Source organism: Gossypium raimondii, chromosome 6 (assembly GCF_025698545.1).
Source record: "Gossypium raimondii isolate GPD5lz chromosome 6, ASM2569854v1, whole genome shotgun sequence".
Lineage (NCBI taxonomy): Eukaryota > Viridiplantae > Streptophyta > Magnoliopsida > Malvales > Malvaceae > Gossypium > Gossypium raimondii.
The window spans coordinates 7,042,278-7,070,250 of record NC_068570.1 but is presented as its reverse complement, the minus strand read 5'-3'; the positions used below and the strand labels follow the sequence as shown (position 1 = coordinate 7,070,250).

The window sequence follows — 27,973 nt, the reverse complement described above, 5'->3', positions numbered from 1 at the left end:
AAATCTTTTTGATATATAGTACTAAATCAGGAAAGGAAAAAGAAAAATCAATTTAGACTTTTGATTTATTTATTCAAAACCCGTACACTAAATAAAATTAGTACAAAGCAGAATGTAATTGGATTTATCGAAACGTGGCGAGTTCGAAGCAAATCTTTGGAACCTGGGAGACCCCACCACATTCTACGTGTCGGAATATGATTGGTAAACATGTTCCAATAAGCCAAAGCACTACCCAAACACGAAAAAACTGTCCATCAACTTTGTGTCTGTCGGCAACGACCTTTCTTTCATCACTTCTCACCCGATTTCTCCGCCACGCACCCTTGTATTACATCTTATTAAAACTGTACTTATTTAATTTCCTTTTATTAACCTTTTTACGCCTTTTCTTATTATTACTGTACTGCTTCTTCTTTTTTCCCTTTCTTTTTCAAATCCCGATCATATCCTACAGTAATTTTTCCCTCTGTTTCGGAAAATGGGATTCATCGTCGGAGTGGTGATCGGGTTTGTCGTCGGCTTTGCTATCATAGTTCTCTTTGTTCGGAACGAGAACACTCGATCCAAGCTTCGAAATGATCTCGTTAGTTCTTTTTCTTTCTTCTGCTTCCTTCCATTTATTTCGATTTTTTTTTATGAATTTTCTTTTTTTTGGCCATAGGCAACGACGGTGGCTGCTTTTGCGAGAATGACAGTGGAAGATTCGAGAAAGATCTTGCCTGCAGATTTCTACCCATCTTGGGTTGTCTTCTCGCAGCGCCAGAAGTTGACTTGGCTTAATCAGCACCTTACTAAGATATGGCCTTACGTTGATGAGGTAAAAAAACTTTGTTTAATGAATGGACAGAGGAGCCAAAGTTGAGATTTTTACTCTTTTTTTTTTTTTTGAGAAAATTTGTTTGAAATTGGTGTTATAGGCAGCATCTGATCTGATAAAGACTTCGGTGGAGCCGGTGCTTGAACAATATAGGCCGATTATATTGTCTTCTTTGAAGTTTTCTAGGTTTACTCTTGGCACTGTTGCACCTCAGTTTACTGGTTAGTTTACTGAAATATAATTCTCACTTTTTCGAAAACTTTGATTTTGATTTTAAATTTATTATTGAGTTACCATTATTTTATTTATTTATTTTGGTTTTGATTTGTTATTTTTGAATGGATTTTCGTTTTTGCCATTTGAAGTAAATGGATGGCCATTAATCAAACATAATTGTTATATGTAACAGAAAAATAATGTATCTTTTTCTTTTAAATACTGGTCCCGTTTAAAAAAATCGAGTACACTTTTTGTTATTTTTGTTCTGACAAACTAGACTTGCATAAAACCAAATGGAGCCTCAATGTATCCATCTTGGGTATGAACTAAATGAGTTTTTTTTTTTTTTTAAATAATACATACATATATATTATGATGCTTTTATGGGTGAGTTTCGAGTGAAAGATTATAAAATTTGGTTGAATCTTTAGAATTTTTGATAACCTTGTGAGCAATGTCATTCTTTAGGAGTAAGTATTATTGAAGATGAAGCTGATAGCGTTACAATGGAGTTGGAAATGCAGTGGGATGCAAATTCAAGTATAATACTAGATATCAAGACTTATCTTGGTGTATCACTACCTGTGCAGGTAACGTCCATCCTAGTTAGTTTGCTTAGTTGCTGCGGTTTCTTGCTTGAATGCCCCATTAAATGCCCTGTTTAGGTCATGTATTCTTGCTTCTTGAATCTAGAGCTATAATGTTGTTCATCCTTATTTTAGAAATTGGTCTGCGTGCTCTTCTACCAAATTCCTGGCCTGCTTGCTCTTTCTTTTTGAGGCTTTACATGCCCTTTTGCAATGGATTTAATCTTATAGAGCAACATCATGGCTCTCAAGTTGTTAAGCTTTTTCTCCAGAATGACAGTTATTGATGTTTAATTCCTTTTTCCCTTGGCTTAGGTGAAAGATATTGGATTTACTGGAGTTTTCAGGTTGATATTTAAGCCCCTGGTGAATGAGTTTCCTTGCTTTGGAGCTGTTTGTTTTTCTCTGAGAAAAAAGGTGTGTTATTTGTTTCCAGTAATGCAAATTAGTGCATAGTGAGCACACCGGTTTACCCATGGAGAAGAGCTTTAATTGTAGACATAGAAAGAAATGAGATTGAGAAGCAAGCATACTTATATGCATTTAATTACAGTGTTCCTGGGAGGTATTTGTCAAAGCATATAATATTTGCATGAAAGTATTTTTTGGTACCCAAAGAAAAAAATGGATTCTGATGCCCATATGACTTCCAGTTTGCTATTTATTGAAGTTGTTAGTTAAGGTCTTAGCACATAGCAATTCAATTGTACTTGCTCAGATGTAAGCATGTGTTTGTTGTGTTGGCTCCCTTTTGACACTTATAATTGATAGATTTCACTCTTGTTTCTAGTGTCTCTTTTTTTGTTGCTTGATCTGGTTGCTAAATAGGAATCATAAGGTTTTTGTGTGTACAATCTCTATAAAAACTGGTGCACACCAGTGGCTTCAGTTGAACATAATATCCCTGATATCCCAATTAAGTGATTTTGATCTAGGCTACTGATCACTTGGGTTCATCACACGCACATTACAGAGAGGCACCTGACATATGGAAGTAGTTGATATAGTTAGGTTAATGTGCTTTTTTGGCTTGCAGAAAAAGTTGGATTTCACCCTGAAAGTCATTGGTGGTGACATATCAACTATTCCAGGACTTTCTGATGCTATTGAGGTTTGTGTGACTTTTGACATTGGATTATCCTTACTACTTCAGTTTGTTCTTTTGTACTGTATCAATCAACTTCGCCAATTCTTCTTATTGTCTTTATTTTTGCATCATTGTTCCACAAACAGAACTTTTGCTTTAAATTTTAGTTTGAGATATCCGCTTTTTGTTTTTGTCTGCTCAACATAACAGTATGTCTTGGGACATTTAGTTTGTAATTTTTTTCAATATGTTATGAGAGAGGGGTAGACCATATAGAACAAGTGTTGCGGGAGGTACTGGTGGTGAAGCAAGAAGACTGCTCAGGAGGGCTAGAAGTATGGTGGCTGAAATAAGTTCATAGAGTTGCTGAGGATTTTGAGAGTTTAAATTCGTCAGATTGACTCAAGATCGCCGAATGAAGCCTTTGGATCATTATTTATAGTCCAACAAGAGAAATTACAAACGGTAGTGGGAAGTTTTTAGGATATAGTTATATGAAAGTGATATAAAACATGAGTTATATGGTCATGGCTTTGTTGGTGCATAAAGGAAAAAAATCAGTGCCATGACCATTAAGTCTCAATTAGAGGTGTCCATGGTCCGGGCCGAGGTCTTGTTCCAAAATATTTTCAAGCCCAGGCCTGTTTTTGGGCCGGGCCACCCAAAAAGCTCATTTTACCATTCAAAAATTAATAAAATATTTAAAATATTTTTTTAGTTTCTATTTTATATATTTTATAATTAAATTTTAATTTAAAATACTTTTTTATTCTTTAAATTGAATTTGGGCCGGGTCAGGTTGGCCTGAAGTGCAAAAATCCTTGTCCAAGCCCGGCCCTTGGACATGCCTAGTCTCAATGTGTGGACCTACCAAAATATCAGATGGTTGTTCTATTGTTCATTCTGTTATGCCACTTGTTCTTGCAGTTTATCATGGTATGGAGTAACTTGTTATCATCTTGGATTTGGACAGTGAAGGAGTGGTGAATTATTTTCCTTGATGATAGCCAACCCTTTGCATGCATAAGGATTTTATTACTAGGGATGACTTTATTATTTAAGTTACTGTTAGAGTTTCTTTAAGTGATGAACCTGAAACATCATATCAAGATTGTTTGTTTGCAAGTTTTCTAGATTTAACAAAATTTCCGTATTGGTCAAATCTGTTCCTGTATTATGAAACCAAATAAAAGTAATAACTTGTATCCAGCTTATAGGAGATCGGAATTTGGTTGCCCCTGCCTTTTATTTGTTCATGACTATGGTTTTATTCCTAAAACAATTTGTATTTCTAGTTAAGGATAACAAATAGACAGTCCAAAGTGCGTATGTTAACTTAGGATTTGGCATTTCACTTGCTAGTTTTGCAACATTTTTTGAGCACTGAGATGATTAATCCAGCTTCTGTTAAACTTTAAATGTGCATATGCCTTGCATACAAGTTATAATTGATTTCTGTGGTGTCCATGATTCACATAGTCATACGCTGAGGTAAGTAGCCATTATTGAACTTTGGGAGATGGAAAGTGTTACTAATATGTTAAGGAGATTAACCTATTATTATATTGTTTCCCATGCAGAGCACAATACGGGATGCTATAGAAGATAATATCATGTGGCCTGTAAGAAAAATTATACCGATTTTGCCTGGTGATTATAGGTATGTCCTTTATTTTTCCTTTTTCTCAATAGATGATAATATAATGCAATATAGAAAAGAAGGAAGCTGAATTTTATCTGAAACTGTTGTTTGTAGAGAGGTCACTTGATAATATAAATGTATTTTCACTTGAATATAGATACTGTGTGTATCCCACAGAAAGGATGCAAGCACCTATGAATTGGTTGATTTATTTAGGCTGTGGTGTCATTCTCTCTGCGAGCACCTATGAATTGGTTGATTTATTTAGGCTGTGTGTCGTTCTCTCTCTCACTCTCTCTCAACATCTAATTAGTGAAACATCTGATGGTAAAAGAAGTTGATGTCTTTCTATTTTCAGTGATTTGGAGTTAAAGCCAGTTGGAATACTAGAGGTGAAGCTTGTCCAGGCTCGGGACTTAACAAACAAAGATATTATTGGGAAATCGGATCCGTATGCTGTATTATATGTACGCCCTTTACCTGACAAAACAAAAAAAAGTAAAACAATTGTAAGTTGTCCTTCCCCCTCTGCTTCCTCTTTGTTCTTTCCATAGAAAAGGAACTGTTTCAAAAAATTTCCAGTAGGTTCTGAAGAAATTTGTGTTTTATCTCCAGAACAATGAGCTGAATCCTATATGGAATGAACACTATGAATTTGTCATTGAGGATGCTACAACTCAGCACCTGGTGGTAAGAATCTATGATGATGAGGGGGTTCAGGCATCTGAGCTCATCGGATGTGCTGAAGTACTCTTAAGGGATCTTGAACCTGGTAAAGTGAAGGATGTCTGGTTGAATCTGGTTAAAGACTTGGAGATCCAGAGAGATACAAAGTACAGGGGGCAGGTTAGGACATTGATTACCTTCCTTTAGTTGTATAACTTCTGATTTATTGTTGGCTTGTATATATGTTTTCAGCAACTTGGACATTTCCTAGCATGCCGAGTAGGTTTAAAGGGTTGTATATGCAAGGGTAACTACAATAATATAAATATCCTTTCTCATAATTTATACAAATATGTGCTAATTCCTGGAATTCTGGTGCTTGGATTCAACTATATTAATAATGGCATTCGGCATAGTTTATGCATAAATTTAATGGAACCCCTATCAACATTAAATCCAAATTTCCTTAGAGGGGCTCCAACTCATTTGCAGAGACATGAACCCAGCAAGATAACCTTACTCAATATGCTAGTTACCATTCTTCTTTACTGTAAGAATCTTCTCCAAATTGTCCTCCAAACCTCCTTTGAAGAGCTGTGGGTCAAGATGATATGATCTTCAGTCTCTTCCCGCTCATCATAGAAATAGCATGTAGTTAGAAAGACTATAGCCCCAATTCTTAATATGAGGAAGTCTACTTACCTATCCAAAAGAAAAAGCCAACAAATGAACCTGTGCTTAGGGAGAGACCTGGTTCCAAACCAGATTATGCCAGCATTTGTTGGCCCCAAGTTTATTCATTCATTTATTCACTCTGAAGTATTTCCGTATCGTATTTGTATGAAATGGTGATACTTATGTTTTGCTTGTAATTTTTATGTTGGTTTTTAGGTGCACTTGGAGCTTTTGTACTGTCCCTTTGGCATGGAGAATGGTTTTACAAACCCCTTTTCCTCCAACTTTTCAATGACCTCCTTGGAGAAGGTTATTAAAAGTGGAGCAAATGGAATAGATGCAATTGAAAATGAGAAAGCAGTCACACAGAAGAAAAAGGAAGTTATTATTAGAGGAGTACTATCAGTCACAGTGATATCTGCAGAAGATTTGCCTATTGTAGATTTAATGGGAAAGGCTGATCCCTATGTTGTGCTCACGATGAAGAAGTCAGAGGCAAAACACAAAACTAGGGTAAGATTTTGATTGCCGAATGGTGTTGTTCCCCCTCTCTATTTATTTTGTTTATTGTCTAGTTGGGGCTTGAAGGAGTCAGTACTATTTAGCCACTTCTTGCTCTTTGACTCTTAGTTATGATTTCCTCACAGAGAGCTTGCCTTTTGTATTTCCTAATGCATGGTATTATAGCTAATTTCTAGTTTTAGTGAACCATCCTAAAGGACCCTAGAATCTTAGAGAGATATATGGTTTTTATCCTTCAAGAGTGGGGGAATAAAGAATCTTTGGTCCTTAAAGTTGTTCTCTTTGTCAGGTTGTGAATGACAGCTTGAATCCAGTTTGGAATCAAACTTTCGACTTTGTCGTCGAGGACGGATTACATGATATGCTAATCCTTGAAGTCTGGGACCATGACACTTTTGGGAAGGTAAACTCCTTTTCTTATGGAACCGTTAAATCATTCTTGTTTTTGGGTCATACAAATTTTGTTTGGTTTCTAAATCAGACAATGCAGTAGTAAGTTTTAAAGTACTTCCTTAAGTTACACAGAATTGAAGGTTAGGGTTTCAGTATCCAGCTTCATTGTTGACCCTTGAACTCTCCTTATTGCATGGTTTTGTTTATTTCAATGTTGCAGGACTACATGGGGAGGTGCATTTTGACATTGACTAGAGTTATATTGGAAGGAGAATACAAAGATACTCTCCAGGTAGAGGGAGCTAAATCAGGGAAATTGAATCTGCACCTTAAATGGATGCCACAGCCGATTTTACGTGATTCAGGTTCTGAGTTCTAAGTAGAGGGAGGGAGCCAGGGCCTGCAAATTTGGGTTCACGACTCAAGTATGCCAAAGCTGCGACTTTATTCCAGTTCATGGGGTTGGCCATGTTCAGTATCTTGGATACGGTGAGCCATGGATCTCAGAAAAGTTCTAGTACCCAGGTATATATTTGTAGGACCTAATACTCAAAGCTGTATATATATATAAAAAATTTTACCGGCTGTATGCTTTGTGTAAAGATCGAGTTGGGAATATACTATACGATCAACATCATTGCCATAGTTTTACATGAGAAAAGAGGGATTTGCCCAAAGGCTATAGCTTGAACACTGGGTACAGTCAATCAACTGAATGCTTTCTTGTGATATTACTCATGGATCTATTTTCTTTTTTTAAATATTTTTCAGACGATATTTGTTTTTTCAAATGCTTCCAAATATTTAACAGGCCTTCTGAATATGCCTACTTGCAATCAGGCATATAAAAGTCATTTACTCTTTGCAGTTATAGTGTCCAGCAGCTGCATGAACGCTCAATATTTGAGCCATCACCCGAGCGACATGGGAGATGTTTACGGATATCCCCAAATAAAATTGAAAAGGAAAATTATCAAAAAATAGAAATGCTTCGTATGCTTTCCACCTATAAATTGGGATAGATTGACATGGTTGAAAAATGATTGGAAAAAGAACACATGCAGAATTGGTTTTTATGCATTAAAATGAATATTGATAATCTCATTTTCTTTTCCCCAAAATTTATTTTCTTTAAACTTTTTCACTCCCTCCTTCCACTTTTTCACTCGGTGGATGATTTAGATTCATATAAGCTCCACAAGAAAATCTCATGCACATTAAAATTTTTTACAGGGTATCCTACAAAATCTTTGGTCAGAACTCATTTTAGCGGCATGGGCAATTTACGAAGTTCTAAATCGAAGATTCAGGCATTATCAGACAGCAAGCTTTTCACAGACCTGTTTATTTTCACCCGAACTGTGGGTGTAGCCAAAAAAGAAAAGAGAGATTTAGAATCGAAGTAAATCCACCTAATTCATGAACAGTGATAATTCTAGCTACAGCATACAATTTATGAGCCATTTAAAGAGTTCATTTTCAAGCACGATTTCGAAGAAAAAGACGAAAATGCCAAAACTCCTTAGCATTTTCATCTTCTTACTGAAATTTAATCAACCAAATCTGTACCAGAGATGAAATACTTTAGTCGAAAGTTCATCTTCTCAATAAGAAGCAATACGCTTAAGCACGCTACTCAAATGATGCTTCTTCAGTTTTCTTCGTCTCAGATTGCTTGACCTGCAACAAAACACAACCATATCAATTCTCCTACAACATATACCACTCACTGCATATTTTGTTCTAAAAAGTTTGCTAATAATATCATGCAAACACTCTAAAAATGCTTCGTGCACTGGGGTAATTTCAGCAAAATTATTGGAAATGACCATTAGTTGTTTCACTGCAGACTTTGATGCTTCCTCATCTAACATACAGCCTTATGCAGATTAAGGTTGATTGTAGTCACCAGTACTGATTGTGTAATACAAACGAGTCAGTTGCCACTCTTTTCCCATCATCATTGCGGTTCCAATGGTAGAATGCATGTGTCCTATTTTGGATCTCCAGTGTCGAATGACCATAACTAGCTTCTCGGAATGCAGAATACTCTGGTTGGGGATCTAAAAATCTGCAGAATCAAAAAACCATTAGCTTAATTTAGCGAGGAATGTAGTTTGTAACAGATTAACTGTAAACAAGTAGCTAAATATCATTGCTGTCTTTATTGCAACATGCCATCAAACTAACCTTCCAGCTAGACCTTCTTGATTTCCACCATCTCCGACAGTGATGTAAACTGGAGCTGATTTGTCTGGTACAGGGTAACGTTCGCCACTTGATACATTGTACCTTATATTTGAGATTCGATACTGAAAATTCAGAGGAAAGAAGCATGAGCCTTCCTTCCATAAAATAGACCAATGGTTGTACTGAAATAGACCCATACAATGGACAACAAATTATGCATGAAAGAGTTCAGTATAAAGAGGGTTTTATGTTGCTATTTGAGAGTATGGATACCTCCGATGAACTAAAAGCCCTTCTACATTTTTTCTTATAGATATATACTGGGAATTGTGCTTGGCAACTCCATATTTCCAAATGAAAAGTGATCTCTCTAATTATAAATAAAATAAAATAAAATCTCTCTAAAATTAACTTGATTTACAACTTTAGCTAATAAATTTTTCTTCAAATAAAACATCAAATTAATCATTTAAAAAGCCTGCATAAAAACTTCTTCAGATGATGCAAAATAAAAGAAGTGCTAAGAAGAATAAGAAGAAAAGGGAAGTGAAATTATAAGGATAGAATCATACAGATCTTTCGTAAGCATGGACATGACCAGCAAAGATTACATCAACTTTGTGGTGGACGAACCATTCTTCAAAGACTGCTCGCATACTTTCACCCTCCATGAAATGTGCTTCATTGCTATTGTAGATTGGCATATGCATAAGGACAATAAGCCAAGGAGTCTTCTCCCGGTCAACCTTCTTTAATTCTTCACTAAGCCACTCATATTGAGGTGTGTATTTCACTATTAAAGGTGAAGTTAAAATTTGATGTCAGATGTATAAAAGAGAAGAAAAAAAATAATTTCTGCTGTCTTTGAGGAGAAAACAATAAGTACTGGGGGTAAGAATCCAGACTCCATCCATTACTGTTCAGTCACCATTCACAAGTATGAGTTTATAATTCATGGTTTAGTTCTACTCATGAATGGTGGTGACGAGTGTACTTATAAAGAATGGACAGAAAAGTAATAGATAGAAGCCAAACCAAGTAAATCAATTTCTATGACAATTAGTTTTGAGAAGAGGACCAGAAAGGGCAGGATGCTCAAGGCAATAGCTAATTAGGATGAATATAACAGCTGAAGAGAAGAACAAATGGTACCAAATGGAGAGTAGCTCGATAGCACAATGATATGAGCAGATGCACGTCTAATAGCATACCACATTGGGCTGCTGCTTTTACAAGACAAATGAGGTGTAGGGTACCGTTGGAGATAGGACTTAAAAGGGACAACTTCATCCTGCACACGTTCCAAGTGTTCTGAAAGTTAAGTACTAAACAAGATGATTATAAATGTTATGCTGAAAAGAGTGAGTTTATAAACTTCCATAACTTTAGTAAACATCAGAAACATATTATATATGGTGTCAGTTATGCCATTACCTTTTTTAGGTTTAATTATGAATTCCATCCCTCTACTTTACAAAAACTAATATGTTAGCCCCTCTACTTTAATTTGTCAAAATTTGATCCTTATACTTTACGGAAATGTCCAATTAAAGAATATTGCTAAACCTTACTGTTAAAAAGTTGACATAGAAATTAACAGTTCAATGATTTATATGCAAATAATTAGCAAAAATCGGAAATTTAGGTTTAATTATGAATTCCGTCCCTCTACTTTACAAAAACTAATATGTTAGCCCCTCTACTTTAATTTGTCAAAATTTGATCCTTATGCTTTACGGAAATGTCCAATTAAAGAATATTGCTAAACCTTACTGTTAAAAAGTTGACATAGAAATTAACAGTTCAATGATTTATATGCAAATAATTAGCAAAAATCGGAAATTTAGGTTTAATTATGATTCCATTCCTCTACTTCACAAAACTAATATGTTAGCCCATCTACTTTAATTTGTCAAAATTTGATCCTTATGCTTCACGGAAATGTCCAATTAAAGAATATTGCTAAACATTACTGTTAAAAAGTTGACATAGAAATTAACAGTTCAATGATTTATACGTAAATAATTAGAAAAAATCGGAAATTCAACAATTTATATGCAACAAGTCAGTAAAAATCAAGATTTCAAGTTTATGTGACCTTTCAATTTTTATGAAGTATAAAGACCAAATTCTTACAAATTAGAGGGACTCATCTCTTAATTTTTTGTAAAGTAGAGGGATGAAATTCATAATTGGACCTACCTTTTACATCCAAGTGAACGCAGCCCAAGCAGGAAAAGAAGAAAAAAGAAACAAGAAAGTGAACTTAAATCTCTTCTTCCAGTTAGCTAGAACCTAGAATCAGATGTCATACATTTGAAAGATAATTGGGATGAGAGCTGGTGTGGTTTAAGGAGAAAAGATCTTCTGTTTTCTCCTTAAACCAGACCAAGATCTAGCAATAAAACCAAATATTGATCTTGGGAAATGAAAGAACAAATGATTGAATCTTCAGGAAAATCCAAGGCTTTTAGGTTGAGAACAATGAACACTAAAAAGGAATGGCCTGTACAGTGGCTGAGAAAAATGCTTGAGGGTGTTAGGCAAATATTATTATGCATTACATAATGCATAACTAGAAGCACCATGCATGGTTGAGTGAAGTTCATAGGATCCAAAAGTAACAAATGATTTTTAGCAATAATGTGTAGGAATGCTCGTTCAACGCTTTACCATGTAAGGCATGTATTCTATTTCATGATTCCCAGCAGACCAGATCCAAGGATGATATGCAGTACTTTTCTCAACAAAGCGACCCCATGAATCCCATCTTATACCAACATCATTATACTGATATCTATCAGCATAAGAAAGATCTCCTACAAACAAGACAGTTTGTGTTCCACTCTGCATGTAATGCTCAAGGGTGGACAGTGAATTATATGTCTGACCCAAATCACCTGCAACATATTAAAGACAATTCAATCAACAAAAATTAGAGATTGAAAGGAAAAAAAAAGGATATAGGGGAAACACATCATTATGAGTTAATGAAAAGACATGGCATAAAAAAAGTACGAAATGAGCCTGATCTGGTTAATGTGAATTGAGTTGAACATTCTGCAATGCATGAGAGAGACACTAGAAAAGTTATAAAATATGATTGATAACAGAGATGAACTTGGTTAAATGGCAAACAACAATTTCTGATCAAAATCCAGCTAGTTGGGATTTTAGGCTTCATATAGCTGATTTCCATTTTCTTCTGTCCACAATGTACTTGTTTACATATTTCCAGCACGAAAGATCAAGTTTTGGTGGTCTTCAATAAATACACCAACATTTTCCTTGTTCCCAGTATTACATCAATAATGATTTTAATGGCCAATGGGCTACTAAGAAGCAGAAGGCTTACAGACACTCAAGCAGCAATAAGAGTTCAGATGTAGTTGACTGCCCTTTTTAAAAAAAATTAATGATTCTAATATGCAAAAGGATTAAACTCAGGCATTTGATTGAAATCAGAAACTTGTCCAGCATCAGAACTGCTTCGATTAACATGACTGAAAACATTCCAACATTGCTATAGATTACAGAAGAAAACACTCACCAATGATTCCAAATTTGTAAGGAACATCTGGACCGATCTTAGGAGGTGTTTGAAACCAAAATTCTCGTGCAGAATCACCAGTTCCAATCTTGTAATAGAAGTTGGTATCATACTGAGAACAACAAATAAAATGATTAAGCAACCAATTTGTTCTTATCATGGTTCAGATGACAAGGTCAATTACAATTTTAAAGGCAAACTGAACTCAAAGTCCTTTCTTGTAAGTTTGTAATGGAAGAGCTAAAAAATGTAATCCCACCATATAAAAAAATCCATGCTAAGGGCATGTAGAAGAAGTTAAGCCATTTGTGCAAGTATTACTTCCCAAGTAAATATTGTTACCTCAAGACCATCAACAAGAACATGATGAATATAGCCAGAATTGTATTTATAAAAGGTGTAGTTTGTCATCTTCCCCTCTGCAGTAAATTCATATTTTCCCTTTAATGTTCCATACTGTACTTTGCTGGACCCAGGTTCATCAGGGGTGACCCATGAGATAATTACAGCTTTCCCATCATAATCTCCTTGTGTTATATGCACCTACAGTTTCAATAACATGAATGTTACATACAGGTTGGAAAAGGTTTGGAATAGAAAACAACAAGGAATATATGGTAAGAAGTTCTGCAATTGGAAAGCATACTTCATGAGGACAAATTTAATCGAGCCATTTTCAGTGAACAACACCAATTTGACAGATATAATGCATAGATTAGTATCAAGCTTTACAAGATCCAGAAATTTGTACTCTGATTTTTTCTTATATGGTGGTTCCCTAGTATACTAAGAAAGATTACAGTCAGAGAATTTAGTGCTGTAAGTAGCAAGGTATCGAATAAGAAAGGAGAAATAATCTTCAGTCCCTATTTAAAAAAGAAAGTGTCTTCATTGTTGCATAATATAATTCTTATTCAAGCTCTGGTAATGATCATTGAGAACAGAAATAGGACTAACAAATACAAATGTTGATAGACTTTACGTAGCTAGCTGAAAAAAATGAAGTTAATAAAAGAAAGTCTTACTTGTTGTGGTGCATTATGACCTGTGGGAACGGCAAATACTTCATGATCAAGAGGGATGTCTTCCGATGGCCATTCCTTCCGAACAAAGACACTTGTGTGACCAGCATTCACATTATTGTCAAAGTTCGAGAGAACAAAAGATGCCAATATAAGTTGAAAAAGCAAAGACTTCATCTTGGTGACCCCTGCTACGACTCTTGATAAATCAACCAAAAACCATGTGATTTACTGCATTCAGGATTAAACACCAATCAATTAAAAAAAAGTAATCAAGAAGCTTTAAGGATGCACAATACATTAAGAACAAATCACCCTGCATGTACTTCAACACAGATTTGTAAAACAAAAAAGATACTTCTTTATTCGCTTTTTAAAGTTGTTCAATTTATGAAATGCATCAAATGAGGAGATATGCTTAAAGACCATCAAAAGAGGGGAAAAAGTTTGTTGACATTTTTACATCTGTTCAATTTTGCTTGTTAGGGAAGATCCAATAACAAATGACTGATATCGTTCAAAGTTCAAACCATCAAGTTTAGTAGGTGTTATAGGAGGCACAAAAATGGAGTCAGAATTCAAAGCATCTGCTAAATACACAGTCCTCACCGTGGCCAATATAATTTGCAGAAGAAACTAAAATCCACTAGAAACAACTACCTTGATTGGATTACATCAAACCAACCTTCATTTAACATATAACCCAATAATATTTTACAAAAAATCAGCTAAATACCCTTTTGAAATACCATCATGTCCTCACTTTAAAACATAATGAAAAAGCAAACCATCCCAACATACAGAAAGATATAATTACTGAAACGGTGTTATTCATTACATCATTGAGAAACGAAAATCAAGAAGAAATTTCATTAATTAATGTTAGAAATTATAATATATCTATCAACTTGAACCACAATATCACATGAATGCAATAAAAAAACCCAAGATTATGCTCACCTGTTTGGACTGAAGAAACACACCTTTTTTACAACAATCCCAAATCAGAAAAGATCGCCAATACAACAAATTTAGATTAGAAGCAAGAAAGAATTACAGAACCAACATCAGATTAACAAAAAGAGAGAGATATGAAAAGAAAGAACCTTTGAAAAAAAAGCAGTTGAACGAAGAGCTAATGATGGGAAATTTGTTGTCTTTGTCTTAATAATTGGTGTTTGGGTGAGGAGAGGATAGGCCGAACGTGGAGGCGTACAATAGTGGAGATAGTACGGGCTGAGGTGGCGTACGTTAGAGAACCGTTTTCTCGTATATTCACCATAGCTTGCGTGGTCTTAAGGAATATCGTTCTTCATTGGATTTGACTTTACACGTGGCAACATGGGACTGGATGGTGACTGTGTTGTCGGGAGTAAAAATGATTGTTTTCTTTTAGCTTTTAACTATTTAAATTATATTTTTTTATTCTCCATTTTTATTTTATTGTATATATTTCGGATTCAATAAAATATATTTTATATATAATTTCAAGAATTTTAATTTATATTGTAAATCCTATCACATATGTATGTGTGTGGAAATCACGATTTTAAGCATAGATATGTGTTTGAAAATAATATACAATAAAATATATGGTTTGAAATTAATTAATTATAATAACACATGAAATATGTACGATATTAAAATAAAATTAGATTAAATTATGGGTAGAATGAAATTTAAATACATCGATAAATAATATTAAATGTACTAAAATTATTTATCATGATATTGTTGTCGATTGTGAGTTAGGGTCAACTTGACTTGTGACACCAATTCAATTAACAACATTATTAATACTAAATATCCTATCATAAGCTATGCATGTGGAAACCACAAATTTAAAAACAGATACGTGTTTAAAAAATAATATACAATAAACAATGAAACATGTGGACACATTTGAAGGAAAAGTTAATTTTGTGGTTGAAATAGTGGTCACAACTTCAGACATTATTTCATTGCTCTACTTGCCTATTTGTAGAGTTGGCAAATTTTAGAACAAAAGTATTGGGTTTTCTATTTTGAAGATATTTAGATGAGTAAAGCCCATAACATGAAGACCAACTGAGATGAAATTGAAGACTTAAAGATTAGTTTCTTGTGGATTAAGTTTGGTTACTTGCAGGTCAAGTAAAGCCAACTTCTACAGTTTAAGACATTGGATTTCATGAAGACTCTTATGGAAATATCATCTCATGCTGATTTTTAGTCTCACTTCATAGAAAAATGATTAGATTATAACTCTTATGTAAGCAAAACTTAAGTAATATATAAACTTATGTTTTGTCTAGGTTAAGGTGATCATATTGAGAGTAACCAAGTGATTAAGAGCTTGATAAAGCACAAATTTGTTCAACTAAGAAACTGTTTATGTGCACATTATTTTTGTAAGCAATCAAGAGAGTCTCTTGGGTTGAAAAACTAAGCTTTTAAGGGGGAAGCTTAAAAGGAAAGTGATTTAGTATTTGTACAATAGTGAAGTTGCTAAAATGGTAGGCGTCAGACTAGTGTTAGGACTTAAATCATTGGTTGTATTGTGAGAAATATCGTGGATCATTGCTCTGGGTAAGGCCTTGCAGATGTAGATTGAGGTCAAATTGCGAAAATAGTCTCGATGTTCATCTTTATTGTTTTCACACTTTTGGTTTCGTGGTTGAAACTATGGGCACAATTCTAAGCACTATTACAACCACAATTTCTGTTTGCAAAGCAACTAACCCTTTAGCTTTTACAACTGATATTAGAGCCTCTCACTTAACATAAATAGTGATTATCTTGGTTGATCTACTTGCTTAAAATGGAAGGATTGTAACACCCCTCACCCGGTCCGATCGCTGAACCCGAGCTATAGGATGCTACAACTATTAACGAAATAGTAATAAGCAAATCTGAAATCAAAGTTTAATTAAACATCGAATAACTACATACGTTCACAAAAATCATGCTTTGAAAAAATCGGGTTTAAATTGAGTTTACGAAAGCTCTAGAATTGACCTGGAATCAAATAATGACTATTTTGAAACTTTTACAAATAGAATGACAATTGTGCAAAATAGAGGTCACACGACCGTGTGCCCAGGCTGCGTAACAAGCTGTAACCATGTAAGATTGGAGTCACACGACTGTATATCCAGTCCATGTAACTCACTATGGTTGTGTGGGTCAAATTGTAAATATTTAACAAAAGTCACACGGTCGTGTAGCAAACTGAAGCCATGTGAAAACTAAATGATCAATATCTACAGTAGTCACATGGGCATATGGCTAGCCCATGTGGTAATTAGAAACCGTGTGATTCTAATGCACTTTATTTTCCAGTGGTACACGAATGTGTCACAAGCTCATGTGTGACACGCAGCTGTGTGGCCAAACCGTGTAACGCAAAATATGTCATTTTAGTGCCTAGTTCATACCAGACTATCTCCAAAGCATAATTTTAAGTCCAAAAGCATAATTGAACCTATTCAAAACCTGTACAAACTCAATAGAAACATGCTAATTTACCACATTTTTAACTACATTCAACCATTATACCAATATGCCTCAAATGACACCCAAATCAATCAACATGTCATGAATAAACTCAAGCCATTCAATCACTTATACCATTCATCTATTCAATATGGCTCAATTCTATATTACAATTTATGCACCAAAACCTTTCATGTATCATGCCTATATCATCCAAAATAAACACCAAATTACAATGCCTTATTTATCACCAAGACTTCACTTGTTTGAACATAGCATGTCACATTTAAACATACCATTAAATTACATTTTCCATCACATTTTCATACTAAGCAACCACATCAATATCCATATATAAGTTTGATCAACCACATTCAAAAGTTGCAACTCAAAACTCTAAGTTAACATACCAACTTGCCAACATGCACACACACTTTTATACATCACCATTCAACATTTAACTTCCAATAAAACATATATACAATTTAACTCCTATTTGCATACCACGTAATCGAGTTTGAATGATTAAAAGACTACCGAGATAGAAGCTGGATAGTGTGAGCTCTGGAGGTAATTCGATAATCAAGTTCCACAAAATGTCAACTATAAAAAATAGAAAATGAAATAGAGTATAGTTAGTAAGTTCATAAGTTTTGAAATATGAAAACTCACCTCCCAACACAGTAATATATAAATTATCTACTAAACAAATTTCCTGCCAACACATTTCACATACACAATGTGAGTGTATTACATTCAACCATATAATATTTCATTTCATTTCATACCACCGAATTCCAAGTCATTCCAATAGACAACCATAGTTTATCACATTATATACATCACCATCCGATCAACATCTCATTTACAATAACCATTTAGCCCGATGAATTGTAATAAACATATACGGATACGCAGGTAACCACCCAAAACACACTTGATTGCTCAAACGAGCTATACCACCAATACACACCTGGGCACTGAGTGCCAAGCCTGTAGGCTACACATCCCTTCAAAACACACCTAATCTCTATAGAGGTAATCAGTAACAGTGATCTCCGTAGAGACAAACTCAGTAACCTCAACAAATGTTGGATTCTGGTACAATCAGTGAATTTCCTATATTCTATCTCACATCTTATATAAATCTCATATAGTGCACGAACAACCCTATTTACATGCCAATTGTATTCTATCCTCTGTTCATCTGAGCTCAGTATACAATTCCGAACATCTTTTTATAATTAAATCATTTATCACATTTTATACTAATTTGTAAACATTTTTCAAATACATTCAAATATTTTAATTTCACAATTCAACCACAAACATTACATAAGTATACATAAATATACCGTATGAATTTATTAGGTACAAAAAACAATAGCAGAAGTGTCAATGACTAATCTGTAATTTTTTTCCTCGATTATCTGCCAGTTGGTCCAATTCTTGATCTATACACTAATTTATTTCCAATTATCAGTACCAATAACCTTATAACATCTTATTCAATGTATATGTCAACTTAATTTTATTTTTCACAATTTTCCCAATGTTTCACATTTTAGTCGATTTAGTCCCTACAACTGAAACTATCATATCTTTCACATTTAAACTTTTTTTTCAATCCATTTTCAATTTCATCCTTGTATAGCTCTAAAACACCTATATTTATAGAAATTTCATGCTAATTTTGAAATATTTTCATTTTAATCCCTAAACTCAAAACTAACAATTTCCACTTTACAAAATAGTCTTATTCCATATCTAATATTCATATCCTACCATTTAACATCCAAAAAGCTTCAAAAGCAACAATGACAACTTTAAAATCTTTGGCAGTTTTACAATTTAGCATCTAGGTTAGCTAGATTAAGCTAGAACGATATCAAAAACATAAAATTTACGAAAAAACGAACTTAGAAACCACTTACATACACTTGATCAAACCCTAGAAGCTTTAACAATGGCTTCTTATGATTTATTTTTTTTAAGTTTCTGGTGGTGAAAACAAAGTGGAAGAAGATGATAATGATGTTTTTATGTTTTAACATTTTATTAAAACCATTTTTAACATTATTTTAACATATTTTCCAATTAAAATATGCCTTAACCATCCATACTATTTCACTATGGTCTAATTACCACATAAACCTTTGCTCTAATACTAATTAGCCCTTTTAGCTACTAAAATTTAATAATGATCAACTTTTATAGTTTTTACGATTTAGTCCTTGTACATTAATTACTAACTGCTCATTAAAATTATGGACAAAAATCACTATAACACTATAACTGAATCATAAATATTATTAATAAATCATATTTACTGACTCAATTATCAAAAATTGGGGTTCCAAAATCGTCGTTTCTAGTACCACTGAAAAATGGGGTGTTATAACTCTCCCCATTTAGAAAATTTCGTCCTCAAAATTTATTACTTGAAAATAGGTTCAGGTACTGAGATTTCATCAACTCTTCCATTTCTCACGTAGCTTCTTCAATACTGTGCTGGTGCCATGGAACTTTCACTAATAGTACTCATTTATTACGAGTTCTTTTACTTCTCGAGCTAAAATTTTTACCGACTATTCTGAATACGATAAATAGAGTTGTAATTCAATCTCACTGGGAGTAATCACATGAGAAGGGTCTGACCTATACCATTGAAACGTGGAAAACATTATGGATATTTTCGAGTTCCGGAGGTAATGTCAGTCTGTAAGACACAGAACCAATTCTCTCGATAATTTCATACGACCCAATAAATCTCAGACTAAGCTGCCCTTTTCTGCCGAACCATAGTACTTTCTTCCACGGAGAGACTTTTAAAAACACTCTATCACCCACTTGAAACTCGATGTCTTTTCGTTTCAAATTAACATACGATTTCTAACGGTCTGAAGCTGCTTTTAGACAATTTCAGATAATACGGACTTTGCCTTCTGTTTCTCTAATCAAACCTTTCCCGAATAGTTTTCTTTCGCTCAATTCTGACCAGTAGAATAGATTTTTGCATTTACGTCTGTATAAAGCTTCAAACGGTGCCATTTTAATACTGGACTAGTAGTTATTATAAGCAAATTCAGTCAAAGGTAGAAAATTTTCCCAGCTACCTTCAAACTTGATAACACAACATCGTAACATGTCTTCTAAAATTTGAATCACTCGTTTCGACTGTCCATCTGTTTGTGGATGGAAAGTGGTACTAAAATTAAGTTTAGCATCTAGGATCTCATGTAATTTATCTTAAAACTTAGAGGTAAATCTTGGATCTTTATCAGAGATAGTGGACAGTGGCACACTGTGTAGTCTAACAATTTCGGAGATGTACAACTTAGTTAATCTCTCAAGTGAGTAGTCAGTCCTGATGGGAATAAAATGTGTTGATTTCGTTAATCTATCAACAATTACCCAAACTAAATATTTTTTTTCTCGGTGTCAGAGGAAAACTTGATACGAAATCTATTGTAACTTGTTCCTATTTCTACTCTAGAATCATAATAGGTTGTAACAAACCTGAAAAAGAAGAAGGGAAAATCTTTATGTGTAACTTGGATTGATGAGGAAACCAACTCAAAATTAGAGTCTAATGATGAACAGGTAAGCAATTTTGTTGCTTTAATATGTTTCTGATTGTAAATCGTTGGAGTGCAATAAAAAAGAGGCATAAGAGGAATTGTTGAAAGCCTAAAATCTCATGTTACAAAAATAGAATATTCTTAGTGAAAAGCTTTCAACTGAAAATAATTTTTTGAAGAAAAAAAGTCTCCATGCTTGAAGGATAAGTAGATGCAAATTTAATAGAGCTTGATGAGCAATAAAAAAGGGTTGAAAAGCTTGAAGAAGAACTCAAATATGTAAGGAAAACTCTTGAACAATTCACTTACAGCACTGACAAATTGAATATGATGATGACAACTGGAAAAAAGATCAGAAAAGAGGAGGCCTAGGATTTATAGATAAAGGGGAAGTTGTTGTAGAAAGTCCTAGAGTGTTTGTCAAAGTAGGGAGTAACCACTATCTTGGAGAATGCTCTAAATAGGTAAAAGTTCAAGAGAAGCCTAAACTCTAGAAGAAATCAACTCCATCTACCAGAAGAAGGATCATTTGTCACTATTTTGGTGCTTCAGGCCATATCAAGCCCGTTCCTTCAAGATGCTCAAAAATTTTCAGTAGAATAAAACAGTGTCACAAATATCGCCCACTACTTCTAGCATTGTTTGAAAGAAAGAACAACTTGTATAGAGACGAAAATATCAGCAATGTTGTTTGTTGCACACCAGTCACCTAAAGCTTCAATCGATGATGTATGGTACTTTGCAATGGTTGTTCATGCCATATGGCTAATAACCTCCCATGCTTAAGAAATTTTGTTGAAATCTATGAGGGAAATGTTACTTTTTGCAACAGGAAAAAGGGAATGATATGTGGTAAAGGGAATCATAGCAAGGTGTCATAACTTTTGACAACTACTATAAAGTCTTTTTCCTAGATGCAACAAAGAAAAAAAAAGGTTTGATCTAGAGTTTTGGATTAGAATTGATCATGGCAATGAGTTCGAAAAAAAAGGTCAAACACCTTCAATGAATTTAAGAAACTCTAAAAAAAGGCTTATGGTTAAGAAATAGAAGACCATTGGAGCTATTGTTAGGATTAGAAGTGATCGTGGCAAGAAGTTTGAAAACTGAGAGTTTGTTGAGTTTTGTGATAAGGAAGATGTTTCCCATGAATTCTCTACTACCCAGACATCTTAGTAGAATGGAGTGGTGGAACGGAAAAATAGAACCATTCAAGAGATGACTTGAGTAATGTTGAACAACAAGAGAATAGCTTATAGATTTTGGGCTAAAGTAATTCATACTACTACCTATGTCATCAATAGAGTCCACTTAAGCACAAAGACCTGCTCAATTCCATGTGATTTATGGCATGGTAAGAAACCTAATGTTAAATATTTCCATATATTTGGCAGTGTGTGTTATATTATCAAAGACTGGGAATACTAAGGAAAGTGATGCAAAGAGTGATGAAGGGGTATTCCTTAGGTACTTAAAACAAAAGTAAAACTTACAACAATCGTCTTAAGAAGATCATGGAGTCAATTAATGTTGTGGTACAAGATGAAACAACTCAAAAGGTTGTTGGTGGTGAAGAGGAATGTGTGACACAAATAGTGCTTAAAACTGTGCCTATTGTTTCTAGCATGAAAAATGTGATCGAGCAACTTGATCCAGAAATCCATAAAGCATAGATGTTAATTATATTAGAGATTCTGTTGATCCCAATGAAGTTGTTCAACCTTCAGCAAGAGTTAGAAAGAATCATTCCATGGATGTCGTTATAGGAGATCTTCAAAGTGGTGTTCGAATTAGAGGGAAATCAAGGCCTAACTATAGAGATACGATCAGATTGACTTACTATACTTCTTAGTTTGAGCTTAAGAAGGTTAAAGAGGCCTTAAAGGATGCTGATTGGACCATGCAATGAAAGAAGAGCTTCAATAATTTGAGAGAAACCAAGTCTGAGAGTTGGTTTCCAAGCTAGTCCTTAGTAATATGATAGGTATAAAATGGATATTTATGGATAAAACAGATGAGAATGGTTGCATCACAATGAATAAGGTAAGGCTGGTAGCTCAAGGGTACACAGGTTGAAGTTATAGATTTCAATGAAACCTTTGCCTCTATTGCTAGAATGGAGGCTATAAGGTTACTTCTAGCTTTGGTCATATATTTGAATATCAAATATATTTGATGCGGTCGTCGAAAGCACCAAAAATATCCTATCCCTAATAAATAATGAAAAAGAATAGTAAAAGGGAAGTAGGGTCAAATCCTCAGGGACTGGACTTGCAAAATATCTTGTTCCGCGAAATTTCAGGCAGAATCTTGCCCAAGAAAACTTGTGTTCCTGAAAAAATAAAATAAAAAAATAACAGAATTAAATGTTTGGATTTGAAAATGAAAAATAAAATAAAAACAGATTTAAGAATATTGAATCGAAAATTAGAGAAATTAAAAATAGAGTTGAGAGAAAGAAAATTCTTATGGGAGATTCCAGCCTCCAGTTGTCTCGTTCCGCCTTGAGTTCAATCCTCGGCTTTTAGATGATCCTTCCCAAACTGAATAAGCCAGTTATAGTGGAAGAGGACGCCTACGACCACTAGCTCCAAGGATTTAGACTTACGATTTGGTGGAACCTGACTCTAGCCAACAATCGCTTCTGTGGGATCGTCTTATGCTAGATCAACGCTTCTCAATGGAGAATCCCACACCATTTTGTCTCTTGGGCTCGCCAACCTCTGACGCAGTAAGCTAACGAACCGACTGTGCAACCTTCCTAAAACATACAAAGCGGCCGCCTTTGCATACGTTGAAAAGCTTACTTCTTAAGGGACATGGACGGAAGCGTCAGCCCCGTAGTGTGGAGAAATGATGAATACTCGTTGAGAAGGCTAAGTACGGAGTCTAAGCCTTGAGAAGGCTAAGTACGGATTCTAAGCCTCAAGAACCCTTTTTGGGGAATATCAACAACCTTCGGCTAGATGGGTTTAGTGGCTCATGGTTGTGGTGGAAAAGAAAATAAATATAATAAAAATAAATATTTTATTAAAAGGAAATATGAGAAGAACAAAAGCCTAGACTTTTGGAGAGAGAATGTTTACAGAAAAATATCTATCTCTTTTGAGTCACTTCACCCCCTATTTATAGTGCTAGGGGAGATAGTCTAATCCTACTTAAATTCTTAAAAGATAAATACATTTAATTGAAGATAAATAAAGATAAATAAAATAAAATCCTAAAAATAATCCTTAATAATTATCTCAATATTAATTATCCTAATATAATTAAAATAGAGTTTACTAGAATAAAATCTCTTCTTTTTGCATTTCAACCCTTGTGTCCTCCATGCTTGCACTTTTGGCACCAACTTTTCCTTGTGGCGCACATTGGCCCATTTTATCTCTAAATTCACTCTTTTGGCCCTTAATTTTGCTTTTGCCTCCAATTTAATCCCTATGAGATAAAAGATCATAAATAGCTCAAATTAGCAGGATCATACTCAGAATAAATACATAATTAATACATAAAAATACGTTATTCTAGAGTGTTATCAGTACACAGGTTGAAGTTATAGATTTCAATGAAACATTTGCCTCTATTGCTAGAATGGAGGCTATAAGGTTACTTCTAGGTTTGGTCATATATTTGAATATCAAATTGTATTAAATTGACATAAAGAGTGGCTTTTTAAATAACTACCTAAAGGAAGAAGTTTGTCAGACTCAACCAAATGGATTTGAAGACATAGCATATCCAGATTATGTCTACAGGTTGAGGAAGGCTCTATGGCCAAAAACAGGCACCTAGGCCCTGGTACGAGAGGTTAACATAGTTTCTTCTAGGACAATATTATCAAAGGGGATCAGTGAATAAAACATTTTTCATCAAAAAACATAAAGGTCATATTGTCATTACACAGATCTATGTCGATGACATAATATTTGGTTCAACTTTTTGTCAATGTAAATGATGAATTTGTGAAGATGATGAAAAATAAGTTTAAGATGAGCCTTGTTGAGGAAATGACATATTTTCTTTGTTTCTAGACTAAACAACTAAATGATGGTATGTTTCTATTCCAAGAAAAGTATGCAAACAACCTTGCCAATCTTGTTAAAAGTTTTGGCTTAGACTCTACAAAGGCTGCCATAACACATATGTCAACTAGTGTGAGACTGGATTTAGATGTTGAAGGAGTGCCTACAGAATTGAGCACATTTTGAAATATGATTGGAAGCTTATTGTATTTTATAACAAGCAGGCTTGACATTAGCTTTGCTGTGAATGTGTGTGCTTGGTTCTAATCCAACCAAAGGAATCCCATGTCAAAGTTGTTAAGAAGGTAATCAAGCATGTTAGTGGCACTCTAGAGTATGGCATATGGTTATTTAAAGATAGTGTTATGTCCTATTTCGAATAAGGCTCATCTTACTCTCCACATTTTGTTTCTTGGTATAGAAAGAAGCAAAATTCCATCTTACTCTCCACAATTGAGGCAGAGTATATAGTAGCTAGGAGCTGCTGTGCACAACTTCTCTGGATGAAGAAAGTGCTTGTAGATTATAGTATGGAAACTTCTATGGCCATTGTTTTCTTTAACAACACGAGTGTAATTAACATATTGACATACATCACTAGTTTATCAGAGAGCTCGTTGAAGAATGAAAGGTAGAGCTAAAATATGTGAAAACAGAGAATCAATTAGCTGACTTATTCACCAAACCACTAGATGCTTTAAGGTTTGAAGGGATGATAAATTCCATTGGGGCCTGTCGCATTTTGTTCATGGTAATTATGTTAGGAAGGCAACCAAAATTCATATTCGTGTTGCCAATTAAAACTCATTTGATGGAAAATTTTAGCATTTAATTTTGATGGTCTTTTCCCTACTTTTGGAGGCAAATATTTGGGAAAAGATTTCTTTCCAAATTCTTGGAGGGAAAAGTTTGATGGGTGTTGTGCCAAAATCAAATTGAAGCCTATAAATACAGATCACATTAGAGGAAAATACTTACATTTATTCTCTGAATTCACCAAGCCCTAAAGAAGTTATTGCCTTCTTGATTTTCTTGCTCTCGTCACCTTTTCGTGTTTGAAGAACCCTACGAAAAAACTATCATGGCGAACATTGAGAATTGCTCTCCCTTACTTGAAGAAACACTAGTACAATAATTTAAAAGTTCAGAGAGAGCCACTACTAAACCTGAAGTTTCTGCTCTTGAAATCCTCGAAGGTTTTCAAACAAAGCCACAAACTGTGGGCACTGTCTCAAGAATAGTTTTGCCTGATGATGTTGCATAGATTTCATCTCCTCCCAAGACTAGACTAAGGGTGTTGATGAACCATCTGAGGAGGTCTAAGAGGAGGCCATTGATGTAACAACCTGATTTTCAGTGGTACCGAAAAAAGGCTGTTTCAGAACCCTATTTCCATAAATATAGTCCGTAAATATTAAATTAGAATATTTACGAAGTTTGTATAAAGGAATATTAAATTTTAGTCCTTTAATTTTGCCTATTACTTGCTTAATTAAGGTACAAGGATTAAATTTTAAATTTTTTTATCGCTGTACATTTTTTAATAGCTAAAGGTTCCAAATGGTAAATAAATCATTTGTGTCTTCCAATAGTGGAAAATGATGTTATCATCCACTAATTTTAGTTAATTATGATTAAAGTTTAATTAATTAATTAAGGTTTAATACAAGTATATAAGTTAAATTAAATGGAAAAAAAGACCATTTCTCTTCATCTTTTTTTCTTACTGTAAGGAAAAGAAATAAAACCCTTGAAGCTTCCAAACAGTCAGTCCTTAATTTGGCGAGTTCAATTAAATCATTTTCTTGTAATTTCTATGTTTTTGAGGTCATGAGAGCTTGTTTTAGATAGCTTATATGCCAATTTGCAAAAACTATTAAAATTTTTAAAAGTTTCCATTATAGGTTTCTTGAAGATATTGATGTTAAATTGATAGATTTTAATCTTAGATGTGAAAAAAGACTAGATTGTAATGTTTAAATTGTTAGTTTTGTACATAACGACTAAAGTGAATAAATTGTGAAATTGAGGTGAAATTTCAGTAATAATAGATAGTAGAGGTCTATAATGAATGTAATTGAGGTCAGTTTTCAAACTGAAGCCCAAAATTTAAAGTTATGGCTATTTCAGTTTTAAAGACTAAATTGAATAAAATGTAAAACTTTAGGGCATAAAAACAAAATTTTATAGGTTCATACATATCATGTCATAATATGAAAATGTTTGGTATTGATGAATTGTCTAAAATAATTGTATAGATCGAGAATTGGATCAAACCAAAGATAATTGGAGAAAAGCCAAAATTATCGATTAGTCCTTGAAGATTCAACTTGTTTTCTTTTTTGAACAGGTAAGTTCATATAGTATTTATTTATATAGATTGATGTGTACTTGTTTTTTTAATTATACGTGTTTGGTTTTTTAATAGATGCCCGTTTAAACTTAGTAAAGGTTAGGATATGATTGGCATGCCAATAGAGTTTTGTGCACGCTTGTACTGGATTAATTGTAGAGGATTGCCGAGGTTCAACATTTGTTGCAGATACTCAAATACATCTGACACAGGTTTACCTCGGACGAATAACCGAATGTCGTTTTAAAGGTTTAGCCCGGACGAGTAACCTAACATGTATATATTCAACTTGGACAAGCAATCATATGTGTTGTTATAAAGGTTTAGCCTGAACGAGTAACCTAACATGAATATATTTAGCTCGAATGAGCAACTGGTGTAACAGAGATATCTGCATATCCAAGCCTGCTTACTAGAGTTCATTGGGCGATACAATTCATATGAAATGAGAAATTGAGATGAGATATAACGATCTTGATGTTTATATATAGAAATGTTGACTTGAACTTGAATATTGTATTGGAGCAATGCTATTAACATATATGTGATCACATTATCCATTGATTGAATGAGATTGAAAATTTGTTGTCCATAATGACTTAACTGGTATGATAAGAAATTGAGATGTTATTGCTCTGCTGTAATTTGATGTATCAAATTAGGCGTCCTCGTTATACTTAAGGAGCTTGTTTTTGGGTAAATTATAACATATTTTTCGTAGTTTAATGTAGATTTTAGATTTCCAATTTAATAAGTGTAAATATCTCTTTTTACTCATTTTGATACCTAAATTGGTTGATTGTGCCATTGGGGGCACTAATATTTAATTGAGTGTTGTAAGTACTCGACAGTGGCCTAAAATTACGCGAAAACATCACCAAGAAAAGGGTATCATAACATCGGAGCATGGGAATTGCGATACCTTAAATAGGCCCTAGATAAAGGCTACCTACAATGGTATCGCGATATCCACCTTCAAAGAGGGACCCCATTTCAAGATTGATTACGGTATTGCAATATCCATATCGTGAAGAGGACAAAAAATGATGCCAAGGGTAGTCTTTGTCCAACTGAAGCACCAATCAAATGAGACCCGTTCAAGGGCATATTGGTAAATAAAATTGGGTAAAATTTTGTTGCTAAAACAACCAATTTTGGCTGAGAAGAGAG

General features: G+C 34.1%; 2 protein-coding genes across 6 annotated transcripts; one reads left to right on the top strand and one right to left on the bottom strand.

Annotated features, from left to right (window-relative positions):
- Positions 1-294: 294 nt before the first annotated feature.
- LOC105772807 (synaptotagmin-5) lies at positions 295-7,402 on the top strand. Its single transcript, XM_012594264.2, has 12 exons — positions 295-586; positions 665-820; positions 921-1,041; positions 1,508-1,629; positions 1,942-2,043; positions 2,663-2,737; positions 4,294-4,373; positions 4,714-4,864; positions 4,971-5,201; positions 5,913-6,209; positions 6,508-6,621; positions 6,832-7,402. Exons 1-12 carry the CDS (start codon positions 482-484, stop codon positions 6,988-6,990), a joined length of 1,713 nt encoding a protein of 570 aa, XP_012449718.1. The 5' UTR covers positions 295-481; the 3' UTR covers positions 6,991-7,402.
- Positions 7,403-7,893: 491 nt separating this feature from the next.
- On the bottom strand, positions 7,894-14,621 carry LOC105772808 (bifunctional purple acid phosphatase 26). 5 transcript variants are annotated; one of them, XR_008197043.1, is made up of 11 exons: positions 14,480-14,600; positions 14,334-14,356; positions 13,377-13,604; positions 12,694-12,894; positions 12,352-12,463; positions 11,475-11,701; positions 9,954-10,092; positions 9,374-9,594; positions 8,802-8,923; positions 8,441-8,682; positions 7,894-8,291 (listed from the first exon to the last, which is right to left on the bottom strand). XR_008197043.1 is itself a non-coding variant. In XM_052632866.1 (11 exons), exons 3-11 carry the CDS (start codon positions 13,548-13,550, stop codon positions 8,216-8,218), a joined length of 1,434 nt encoding a protein of 477 aa, XP_052488826.1. In that variant the 5' UTR covers positions 13,551-13,604; positions 14,334-14,356; positions 14,480-14,599; the 3' UTR covers positions 7,894-8,215. The 5 variants fall into 5 exon arrangements, 4 of the variants coding, with proteins under 4 accessions (XP_052488826.1, XP_052488827.1, XP_012449720.1 ...); XM_052632866.1 differs by having other exon boundaries at positions 8,521-8,682; positions 14,480-14,599; XM_052632867.1 differs by lacking the exon at positions 14,334-14,356 and having other exon boundaries at positions 8,521-8,682; positions 14,480-14,621.
- Between the last annotated feature and the right edge of the window lie 13,352 nt (positions 14,622-27,973).